This window comes from Monodelphis domestica, chromosome 2 (assembly GCF_027887165.1).
Source record: "Monodelphis domestica isolate mMonDom1 chromosome 2, mMonDom1.pri, whole genome shotgun sequence".
In the NCBI taxonomy this organism is placed as follows: Eukaryota; Metazoa; Chordata; class Mammalia; order Didelphimorphia; family Didelphidae; genus Monodelphis; species Monodelphis domestica.
In genome coordinates this window covers 425,571,994-425,584,151 of record NC_077228.1, presented here as the reverse complement: position 1 = coordinate 425,584,151, position 12,158 = coordinate 425,571,994, and the positions used below count along the sequence as shown (strand labels likewise).

Genomic DNA, 12,158 nt, shown 5'->3' with positions numbered 1-12,158 from the left:
ATCAAGGAGAACATTCTAAAATGGAATGGTGACTGGGGAAGGACAGTTGAAGAAGAGCCAAACTGAAGTCTTGGTCTCTTGTCCTTGGGACAGAAAGGAGGAAGGACAGAAAAAGTCCTGTTCTCTGGTTTCTCCCTACAATATTCAAGTGACTAAATCTTCAAACCTGTTGGCCAATTTCCCCAAACCTAGACTCTATTCCACCATCCTCCAACTTAGGAATTATTTTAGGATTAGGGAAACCTCAAACCCTCTCTCCCCTCAACTCCCCTACTTCCCCCTTTTCCTAAATAAACCCCTTTTGTTTAAAGTTATTAAAGAGAGAGTTATCTGTCAGTTATATCAAGATACTCACTCAAAGCAGATTTCCAGTGATACCAACTGTAGAACTAATTTGACTAGGGAAGGGAGGAGGGAGGTAAGAGAGGGAGGAAAAAAAGAGAAGAGGGAGAAGAGAAGGAAGGGAGGAAGTGGGCAGATCTCATCTTTAATTCATCATCTCCCTCTCATAGTAATTCCCTAATACATTACACAATCTGATGATGAGACACCCTCCAAATTTATGCATAGGTTCATTGAACTGGGGGGTTGATACCTGGATATAGACCTTTCTACCAAAGGGGATATCAGACAAATATGGCATCAATTTGTTAATAATTCTTGCAGGGTGATCCAAGACTATTTCAAAACACATTGTCCAAAATGGCCCAAGATGGATCTTGAAGAGTTGAGAAGGATTGCTATGTATGTCTCAAAAGGACATGCAGAAAAATTAGCAGAAACTAATGATTTGTTGGACACTATAAAAAAGGACCTGAAATCTTTACATGATAAAATAGATAAACAAGCACTAAATATTTTTGCACAGAGTCATAACATAACTACATCAGTTTCACAAGAAGCAATATGCTGTCCGAATAGATAGGTGATTGCTGCCATAGTCCAAATATGTAGCAAAGAACTTTTTGTTTTGTAATGGTGTCAGTGAAAAATAGAGTGGGGAGGAAAGATTTGGAAGATGCTACACCATCAAAATTGACTATATACTTTCAGGGGAAAGTATGGACATTTAATAAAATAGAAGATTTCCAAGCATTCTTAAAGAAAAGACCAGAACTAAGTGGAAAATGTGATATCCAAATACAAAATTGAAGAGAACCATAAAAAGGTAAACATAAAAGAGGAAAACAAATTTAAGGGCTTCAGTAAGGTCAAGTTGATTATATTCCTATATGGAAAAATGATATCTGCAACTCTTAAAAATTGTTTTCATTATCATAGTAGATAAAAAGAATTACTCTTAGGCAGAGGTTGTAGTATTAAGTTGTTTATAATGATATGTAAAAAGATGGAGGAGGACAAAAAAGATGATACTAAAAGAAACTTGAAGGAAGAAGAAAAATAGGATCAATTATACCACATAAAGAGGCACATGGGGGGGTACTATTTTACAAAGGGAAAGAAGAGAGTGGTAATAGGTAATTCTTAAATCTTACTCTTAGTGGAATCAATTCTGAGAGAGAAGAACAGCCAGATCTATTGGTATATAGAATTCTATCTTACCCTATAGGGAAGTTGAGAGGGAACAATAAAGGGAAGGAGAAAGATGAGTAGTATTAAGAGGGAGAGAAAGGTTGGCGGGGGGGGGGGGGCGATTAATAGGCCTTAAAAAGAAATAAGAGGGGAATAAAAAGGGAGGGATGGGAAGAAAAGTAAAATAAGGGTGGGGAAAAGAGGTACTGATTAAAAGCAAAACACTGGTATAAAAGGAAATAGTGAAAGAAGAAAGGGCAAGACTAAAAGTGAAAATCAAAATGATGAGGAATACACAGCTGGTAATCATAACTCTGAATGTGAATGGGATGAACTCACCCATAAACCAAAATCCTACCATATATTGTCTACAAGAAACACACATGAGGCAGGTAGACATACAAAGGGTAAAGGTAAAAGGCTAGGGCAGAATTTATTGGGTATCAACTAAGATTGAAGCACAAAATAATGTTGCTGTTGTTTAATGTCCATTTATTAGGAAACAGTATCACATACTTACGTTTCTGTTGGAATTGGAATGGGATTCATCCTGAAGTTCAAAAATGGGCTTGAAATCTCAAGAAATTGTTCAGGTTTCTTTATTACTGGATCTGAAAAAAGTGATCCTTAATTATTTCAATAATTATTTATCAATTGTCTATTAAACAGCAAATAAAGAATAAGTTGTGTCATTGTGGCCTGTTCTACAAAAACGATCCAGAGTTCAATGGGCAGTATCTAGACCAATAGGATAAGGGTTTCCAAGTTCTCTCTATTTTTCAGCTATGTTAGCCTCCTTGCTATAATAAAGTTCACAATTCAATATATAATCCTATTTTTCCTCTTTAGATGTTGAAATATTTGCATGTATTTAATATTATCATCATCATATGTTTTTAAAGGGAAGAAGTTAAAAGTAAGAGAACTAAGTATAAGAATGAGTTTGGCACAGAAAGGGACCATTTGGAATGTTGCAAGCAAGGACAGGAGTGACAGTTGGAAGGAGCAGAGAGGCTTGTGGAAAATAGAACAAAGGAGGGGGGGTTTTGCTCTCTGGACTCTGAGGGAGACAGGAGTGGAAGACCTGAGCTCAGGACCCAAAATTGAGATACCTGAGATTTGCCTCAACTTCCCCTTGTACTGAAGAATCAGAAATATTCCTGAATTCAATGGAGCTACCAAAGTAGCAGAAAGGCCACCATCTGCTGCTGAGGGGCTCTTAACCCTGAAACCCTATGGGGGTCACCCAGAAGACCTGTCCTGATCTGTGTCTTCCCAAGAAGGACACTAGTAACCTGCTTTAGTGTAGATTAGAGAGAAGGAATAAAAAACACACAAGTCATAGCCATTTGGCTTGGCTGAACAGAAAAGACACAAACTGCTTGGGTGTCTCTTAGGCTTTCCTGATCCCTTCCTGTTTCCAGTTCAATAAACTACTCCTTCTGAGTAAATCACAGTCAGATTAAAAGTTGTCTTTTAGAGGATAAGAAAGAAGATTAAAAGGAGAGAAAGAAGAAACTTGGAAAGGCTGTCTACCAAGCTTTGATCAGTCAAATCCAAAGCTGACCATTCATCCTTTCCTGGCAGGGCTGTGTCCAGAGGAGATTTTCTTGTGTCCCAGGCTTTAGCAAAGCCCTGGGAAAAAATCTATTTCTCAACCCACAGAAGTCTCTTGTCTGGACATTGGTCTCTGTCCATTCCTGCTCAAACATCATCATAGGGATACCCCTCTTGAATCTTTTAGTGAGGGAGAGAAGAGCTAACCAGACTTTAACTCATCACTGATGATCTCTACCACATACCCTCTCTCTCTCTCACCCACTTCACCATCTCTCCTTCCCTTTTATCGCCCCCCATCTATAAACATAACAGTTTTTGGCTAAGACAACTGGGTTTTCTAACCTGTTTATTTCTGAAGAAAAAGAAGAAGAAAGGGAGTGTGGTATCAGGAAAGATTTAAGTTCATTAGCAGTGAGAAGAAAAGAAAAGCATTATACCTAGGAGGAAAACAATGTCAAAAGCTATAGGGAGGTCAAGGAAAAGGAGACAAGAATAGAATTCTGGACCTAATAAGGGTAAAAGGAGTTTTGGCAGAGTCATGAGGACAGAAGTTAGATTTAAGGGGTTCAAGAATTAGGAGGTGAAGAAAAAGTAGGAATATTCCATTTATATTTATTACTCAGGAAAAGTGGCATGCTCTTTCAAAGGAGTGGTAAAGAAACATGTCTCAATGACTAGTGGAAAATAAATATGAAAAATGAGAAGAAATGGGTAGATATAATAAATATTCTGATGACATAACAATAATCATAACTGGAAAAATCTTGATGCTGAATTTTTGCTTTCTAACACTGGCAATTTCTTTCATTATCTACCATATTAATAAAATATAAACATACACGTTTCCATTAATCAGAGGTTTTACTGTGATGAAAATTCAAGGTACCAATAAGTTCAGCCATTATTTTGTTCCTCAAACTTTTTTCCAGGAAAGTCTATGCTAGCATTTCATTAAAATGATGAAAATATTATCATGATAGATAATTAAGTAGGATTAGATGACAATTTTGAAACTCCACAAAAAATTGTATTAAAATTACCACATGATATGGTATGAATAGCATTATAAAGCTTATTCATAGAAGAATAAAATAATTTATTTTAACTTTGGACATATTATGTGTCTAAGTGGGTGTCTTTTCATTAAAATTTGAAAATGAGAGACCCAAGATAGTGGTTGAGGGTTCTAATATTCCCCTCCACAAAAATTTATTTTTTTCATTTGACCATATTTTTTCATTTTTTCATTTTTTATTTAATTAATTAATTTAGAATATTTTTCCATGGTTACATGATTCATATCTTTCCCTCACCTCCTCCCAGAGCCAATAAGCAATTCCACTGAGTTTTACATGTATCATTGAACAAGACCTATTTCCATATTATTATTATTTGCAATAGAGTGATCATTTAAAGTCAACATCCCAAATAATATTCCCATTGAACCATGTGATCAATCATATGTTTTTCTTCTGCATTTCTACTCTCCACAGTTCTTTCTCTGGTATGGACAGCTTTCTTTCTCCTAAGTGCCTCTGGATTTCCTGGATCATTGCATTGCTGCTGGTAGAAAATACTATTATATTTGATTGTGCCACAATATATCAGTCTCTTGTTATATTTATTTCTGGTTGGACTTAATATTTAATTGATGGTTGCCAGGGATTTAATTTCTAAATCCCAAAATGAATTACTAAAGCAAATGGAATTTATAATAGTTTATTTACAATAGAGGGAAAATATTAAGGAAGAGAGAAAAGGGGAGAGAGAGATAGAGAGAGATCTGGTTTCCTCTGAGCCAGTTAGAAATTCTAAGCCCCAGCTAGGAGAAAGGAGTCTCAACTATGGGCCTTTCTCGGAGGTTCACATCTCCAGAAAGGGCAAGGAAACTAAGTCAACCTTTACACTCACCACAAATGATGACCATCTAAAAAGTGACAGTCTAAAAGGAAAGCACTCTGAGGTCTCCTGCATGAACTCCTCCAGGGGTCCAGTTCCACAGCCAAGTGTCTTCACTCCAAGTCTGAGTGTCTGCCTTCCAGTCTCTCCTCAAGTGCCTCTCTCTTCATTACAATTCCAAGTGTCTCTCTTCACTCCAACACCTTGGGACCTGTCTTCCAGTCCAACTCTGAGTGACTGAATGATCTTGATCTATCAACCCTTGTGTGCCATTGTTTCCTTTATTTAAAGACCTTTTTCTCTTGTGTCACCTCCCCTAAATTTTTACATCTACCAATCACAGCAGACACTCCTCTCTAGGACTGCCCACTCTTTCACACATAGGTCCCAGATCTCTCACTCAATGCATGAAATGGGTGTTCACACCTTTTTTGTGGTTAAAATGGGTAAATCTACTTTAAATACTGAGTTAACACTTTGGGGATTAAAATCTAAAAATAGACCTGGGATTATAATTTTATCTTCACTATCAAGGAAGAGCTAAGTACCTTCATTTTTACAAAATCCAATCTTTATACTCTGTATACAATGTTCTCCTAGATCTGTTCCTTTCACTCTGGATCAATTCCTGGAGGTCATTCCAGTTCACATGAACTTTCTCCAGTTCATCATTCCTTTCAGCACAATAGTATTCCATCACCATCAGAAACCACAATTTGCTCAGCCATTCCCGAATCAATGCACATCCCCTAATTTTCCAATTTTTGCTACCACAAAGAGAGCAGCTATAAATATTTTTGTACAAGTATTTTCCTTTTCTCCTTGGGGTACAAACCCAGCAGTGGTATGGCTGGATCAAAGGGGGGTGTTCTTTTAAAGCCCTTTGGGCATAGTTCCAAATTTCATTCCAGAATGGTTCAATCAATTCTTAGCTATACCAGCAGTGCATTAGTGTCCCAATTTGCCACATCCCCTCCAACATTAATACTTTCCTTTACTGCCATATTGGCCAATCTGCTAGATGTGAGGTGGTACCTCAGAGATGTTTTGATTTGTATTTCTCTAATTATGAGAGATTTAGAACACTTTAATGTGCTTATTGATAGTTTTGATTTCTTTATCTGAGAACTGCCCATTCATGTCCCTTGCCTATTTATCAATTGGGGAATGGCTTGATTTTTTATACAATTGACTTAGCTCCTTATAAATTTGAGAAATAAGACCTTTGTCAGAGGTTTTTGTTATAAAGATTTTTCCCCCTCAATTTGTTACTTCCTTTCTAATTTTGGTTCCATTGGTTTTGTTCATACAAAAGCTTTTAAATTTAATGTAAGTGTGAAAATTGGAGTTGGCTTTCCCCTGATGGTAGCAATGAAGGTACTTAGCTCTTCCTTGATTGTGAAGATTAAATTGTAATCCCCAGTCTATTTGTTGATTTAATCCCCAAAATTGTAAGCACAGTACTTAAAGTTGAGTGGGAAGATCTGCCCATGTTAGATCTAATCACCAAAGGTGTAAATATTCCACTTAATCATGAAGTGGGAGGTCTGTGGCCCATGTGTAACATAGTGGGTCATGAATTAGAATTGACCAACTGCCTTCTTGGTAGTCCTAGAGCAGAGCATCAGCTGTGATTGGTAGATGTGGAATTAGGGGAAGTGATACAAGAAAAAAGGTATTTAAAAGAAAAAGACAAGGGCTTGAAAGGGGTTGGTTGTTGGTGGTGATCTTCTGGGAGTTTGAAAGAGACACACTTGGAGTGGAGCCTGCTGGAGTTGAGGCTGCTACAGAATCTGCTGATTGAACTGACATGTGGTGAGTGTAAAGGCTGACTTCCTTCCTTGGCCTTTCCAGGAGGCTGAAGCCCTGGCTGGGGCCTTAGAATAGCCACCTGGATTAGAGGAAGCCGTAGCATGTCTGTCTGTTTGTCTCTCTCTCTCCTTTTCTTCTCTTTCTCTCTTACTTAATGTTTTCCCTCTATTATAAAATAAACTACTATAAATTCCATTTAACTTTAGTAATTCATTTTTGGGATTTAGAAATGAAATCACTGGAGACTAATTAAATATTCAGTCCAATAATAAAATTAACATAATCAAAATTATTCAATTTACATTTTATAATATTCTCTATCTCTTATTTGCTCTTAAATTCTTTTCTTTCCCATAGATCTGACAGGTATACTATTCTATGTTCACCTAATTTACTTATAATTTCCTTATTTATATTTAAGTCATTTACCCATTCTTAATTTATCTTTGTATAGGGTGTGAGAAGCTGATCTAAACCTAATCTCTCCCATACTGTTTTCCAATTTTCCCAGCAGTTTTTGTCAAATTGTAGGTTCTTGTCCCAAAAGCTAGGATTTGGGGGTTTATTGTATACTATCTTTCTGAGATCATTTACCCCAAATCTATTTCACTTATCCTCCCTTCTCTCTTAGCCAGTACCATATTGTTTTGATGACCCCTGCTTTATAGTACAGTTTAAGATCTGATACTGCTAGGCCCCCATCTTTCACATTTTTTTTTCATTAGTTCCCTTCATATTCTTGATCTTTTGTTCTTCTAAATGAACTTTGTTATATATTTTTTCTAATTCTATAAGCATGTTTCTTGGTAGTTTGATAGGTATGGCACTGAATAAGTAAATTAATTTGGGGAGGATTGCCAATTTTATTATATTAGCTCATTTTACCGAGGAACAATTAATGTTTTGCTAATTATTTAGATCAAGTTTTAATTGTGTGGAAAGTGTTTTGTAGTTGTGTTCTTTTAGTCCTGTGTTTGCCTTGACAAATAGCTTCCTAAATATTTTATATTGTCTAGGGTGATTTTAAATGGAGTTTTTCTTTCTAAGTCTTGCTGCTGAGATGTGTTGGAAATATATAGACATGCCAATGATTTATGTGGGTTGTAATGGGAAAAGAATAGATATAGGATAAAATTTAAGAGAAGTAGAAGGTTGTCTTCAAGGCACATACTAAGAAAAGGATCTTAGCAGGCAGAAGGCAGAGGAGAAACAGTTTGGAAGTGAGAACTTCTAGAGAGTTCTTGTTGGGGGTGAGGAGCTTCCTGTCTGGGAATGGTGGAGGAAAGGAGGCTTATTGGAGCTCTTCTACCTCAAACTGACTATGGAGGAGTATACCCCTAATTCATCTTTGGAGGTACTCTGATTTGGAAAGGTCTAGAAAAGGATCTGACCAGACCTGCTTTTTTTTTTTTTCCGGAAGTTTTTATCTAAAAAGTTCTGTCAGATCAGCTTTGAGGTTTTATCTCAGGAGTCAGACCCTCTGGGGTGAACTTAGTGCTGGAGTTCACTCATAATGGTTTTTGGAGATAGCTTTTGGGGAATAAATCTAGCCAACTACTGAGGGTCATATACAAAATCTTAGTCAGTTTGGGGGACACCTAGATAGAAAACAGGGAGTTATAAAGTTAGCTAATTCCCTTAGAGTTAGGGACCCCTCATTCTGATCCTCAGTTTGTATCCCCTATTAAAATAAAAGAAATATTGTTTTTTAAATCAATTGTCTCCAAGGCGTTTGTACAGTGAGAGAAAGGCCCAGTGAGAGAAAGTGATTGTTTCACTCTCATTCACCGGAGGTTAGAATACCTGCCTGGGTATAAAGGGGGATCCCTCAGGGGATCTACCACTATCCAATCTGTGGCTCTGTGCATAGCTTCCCATTATATTCCTTTTTAGGGTTCATTTTGTATCCTGCAACTTTGCTAAATTTGTTAACTATTTCCACTAACTTCTTAGTTGATTTTCTAGGATTCTTTAAGTAGATCATCATATCATCTACAAAGAGTGATAGCTTGGTCTCCTCAATGCCTACTTTAATGCCTTCCATTTTTTTCTTCTCTAATTGCTACTGCTAGCATTTCTATGTTAAATAATAGAGATGATAATGGGCATTCCTGTTTTACTCCTGATATGATTGGGAAGGCTTCTAACCCATCCCCACTATAGATGATACTTGCTGATGGTTTTAAATATATACTGTTTATTATTTTTAGGAAAGGCCCTTCTATTCCTATACTTTCTAGTGTTTTCAATAGGAATGAGTGTTGTATTTTCTCAAAGACTTTTTCAGCATGTATTGAGATAATCATGTGATTTTTGTTGGTTTGATTGTTGATATGGTCAATTATGTGGATGGTTTTCCTAATATTAAATCATCCTTGCATTCCTCTCCACACAAGTTTAAAATAACATCTCAAATCAAATTTTGGAGCAGCATAGTCAACAAAAGGTCAAGATGAGGCATTTTCTGGCCTAACAAAACTTTAGAGGTTGGCAAAATTCTTACTCCATGATAGGAACAGATAGATATGAAACACTAACAATAAAACCTGTAGTAGCAGAAGCTTCAAGAGCCTTAAGATGGTAAGGACAACTGATCAGAAAGTGATTACAAGAGGCTCTTTGCTGCTGCTGACTGAAACCTCTATTACCCAGTTATAGTAGTAAGTCACAATTCAGCCAGAAGAGAGCTGATGATTGGTCACAAAGTCATAGAGGCCCTGCCATAATTTCAAAGCAAAAAGGAGCATTAGTGTTTGCAACTATAGGGAACAAGATGCTCTTTCTGGGTAGAGGGTGGTATCCATTCCTTTCACCAGATGATACTACGTTGGAACTACCAAAAACTTGCAGAGCTAGCTCTGAAAATTGTAACACAAAAAAAAGCTTGAAGCTTGGGAAAGTGCCTTGCAAGCTCTAGAAGGTCAGAGCCCAACTTTAACATAAAATTGAAAGTTAAAAAAAACTGACCAGAAAAATGGGCAATAAAACAAAAAAAATTAATTTGATTATAAAAAGCTACCATAGTGTCAGAGAAGACCAAAACATGAACTCATAAGTCAATAATGTGAAAAGAGCTGTGAATCTTAAAAATTCTTAGACCCTACTTCAGAATATTTGGTTAAGACCATTCCCCATTTAAACAATGAAGGTACTTGATCAGGAATGTGGGAAGTCTACTCAACCCCTACTTAAGCATACTTTAGGGGAAGATAAAGTTGTAAACTCCTTGCTGAACAATGAAAAATACTTAACCCATACTTATAGTAAGGCAAAAGTTCTTAAGCTGTGGCTAATTTTAGATCTAATACAAAAGGGTGCTAAGTACCTATAAAGGTCAGGCAACTTGTGAACTTGCAAAGGGCAAAGAGGTGAGAACTTACTCAGAGGTTTTTAGTCTACTCAGGTGTTAATTACTCAAAAGTTTAGTCTACTCAGGTGTGAATTCAGAATAGTCTGTCCTTTGGAGAAAGCCTACTGTGATTGGTAGATGTGATAACTTAGGGGAGGTGACATAGGAGAAAATTCTCTTTAAAAGGAGATGATAAGCTGAGAGCAAGGCTCTCTCTCTCTCAGGACTCCATCTCAGAGAACTCTCTCTGGAGATTGAGCTGGCCAAAGCTGAACTGGTGTCTCTCTGAACACTAGAATCTTGCTTGGACAAATCTTGTGGTGAGTTTATAAAAGACTGACTGATCTCTCTTTTCGGTTTTTCAGCCTAGGCTGGCTCATGCTGGTCTATGCTGGTCTAGCCCTTTTCTCATTATTTCCTTTTTCTCTCTCTCTCCCTTTCATTAATTCCTCATTTGTATTAATTAAAATCTCTATAAAACCCAGCTGACTTGGGCATATTTAATATTTGGGAATTTTTCCCTGGCAACCACCTTATATTTGATTTAAAACAAGACACTGTCTTGAAACCATATTTTCTGCGGTCACAATTTAAGTCAAACACTCTTTTAACTGCCACAGTTTATGACTTCCACTATTTTAATCATTACAGAGCAATCAAAAGAGCCTCAAAGAAAAAAATTCTAATTGATTTCAAAGCCAATAAGAATTCATGGAAAAATCAAAGAAATAAATAATAGCAGTAAAGGAAAAGTTAGGAAAAGAAATGGGAGTAATTCAAGAAAATTATGAAGAGAATTAACAGCTTAGAAAAATATGCACAATAAAAAGTTGAAGAAAATAACATCATAAAAAACAAAATGACTTAATTGTAAAAGAAGCACAAAAATCAACTGAAGAAAACATCTTTAAAAACCAGAATTTACTGAATGGAAAAAGAGGTAGGTACAATCACTGAAAAAAAGTACTCTTTAAAAAATAGAATTGGCCAAATTGAGACAGAGAGAAAGAGAGATTAAAAAAATCTCACTGAAGAAAATCATTCCTTAAAAATTAGAATTGGGTAAATGGAAGCTAAAGACTCCATAAGACATTAAGAAATAAAACAAAATCAAAATCATGAAAAAGTAGAAGAAAATCTGAAATATCATCAGAAAAACAATTACCCTGGAAAACAGATCAAGGAGAGATAATTTAAGAAATAATGGACTACTTGAACATCATGATTCAAGAAAGAATCTAGGTATCATATGTCTGCCTTGATATCTTAGATCCAGAAGGCAAAATAAAAATTGAGAGAAGCTATCAATCCCTTTCTAAAAGAGATCCCCAAATGAAAACACCTAGGAAAAGTAAAAGCAAATTCCAGAGCTCTCAAAACAAAGAGAAAATACTTCAAGCTGTGCCAGAAACAAAAACAAAAACAAAAACAATTCACATATCATAAAACTATAGTCAGGATCACACAAGATTTAGCAGTTTCCTTGTTAAAGGAGTAAAGGGCTTCTGGAAGGAAAAGGACCTAGGATTATATATAAGAATAATTATTTAGCAAAACTGACTGTATTCCTTCAGGGAAAAATTTATTTTTTTAAACACTTACCTTCCATCATAGAATTAACACCATATATTGGTTCTTTGGCAGAAGAGTTGTAAGGGCTAGGCAATGGGATTTAAGTGACTTGCCCAGGGTCACACAGCTAGGAAGTGTCTGAGGCCAGATCTGAACCCAGGAACTCCTGTCTCTTGGTCTAGCTCTCAATTCACTGAGCCACCCAGCTGCCCCCAAAAAATGAATAATTAATGACATAGAAGCCTTTGAAGCATTGCTGATGAAAAGACCAGAGTTGAAGAGAAAATCTGACATGAAAGAGTAATCAAAAGAATTCAATAAAGTTAAACTACTTATATTTCTACATGGGAAAATTATATATATATATATATATATATGTATATATATATATACACTAAGAATATTATCATTATTTATTTAGAAGGAGTTTATA

The 12,158-nt window shown here is 36.1% G+C and overlaps 1 protein-coding gene across 5 annotated transcripts in view; it reads right to left on the bottom strand.

The window, feature by feature from the left end:
• The window catches only part of ADGB (androglobin), a 297,945-nt gene that overhangs the window by 210,522 nt on the left and 75,265 nt on the right, over positions 1–12,158 (bottom strand). For all 5 annotated transcript variants that reach the window (XM_007484699.3, XM_016428944.2, XM_016428941.2 and 2 more), the window contains one exon: positions 2,054–2,144. In XM_007484699.3, the coding sequence (XP_007484761.1) occupies positions 2,054–2,144 (91 nt within the window). The remainder of the gene's footprint in view (positions 1–2,053; positions 2,145–12,158) is intronic.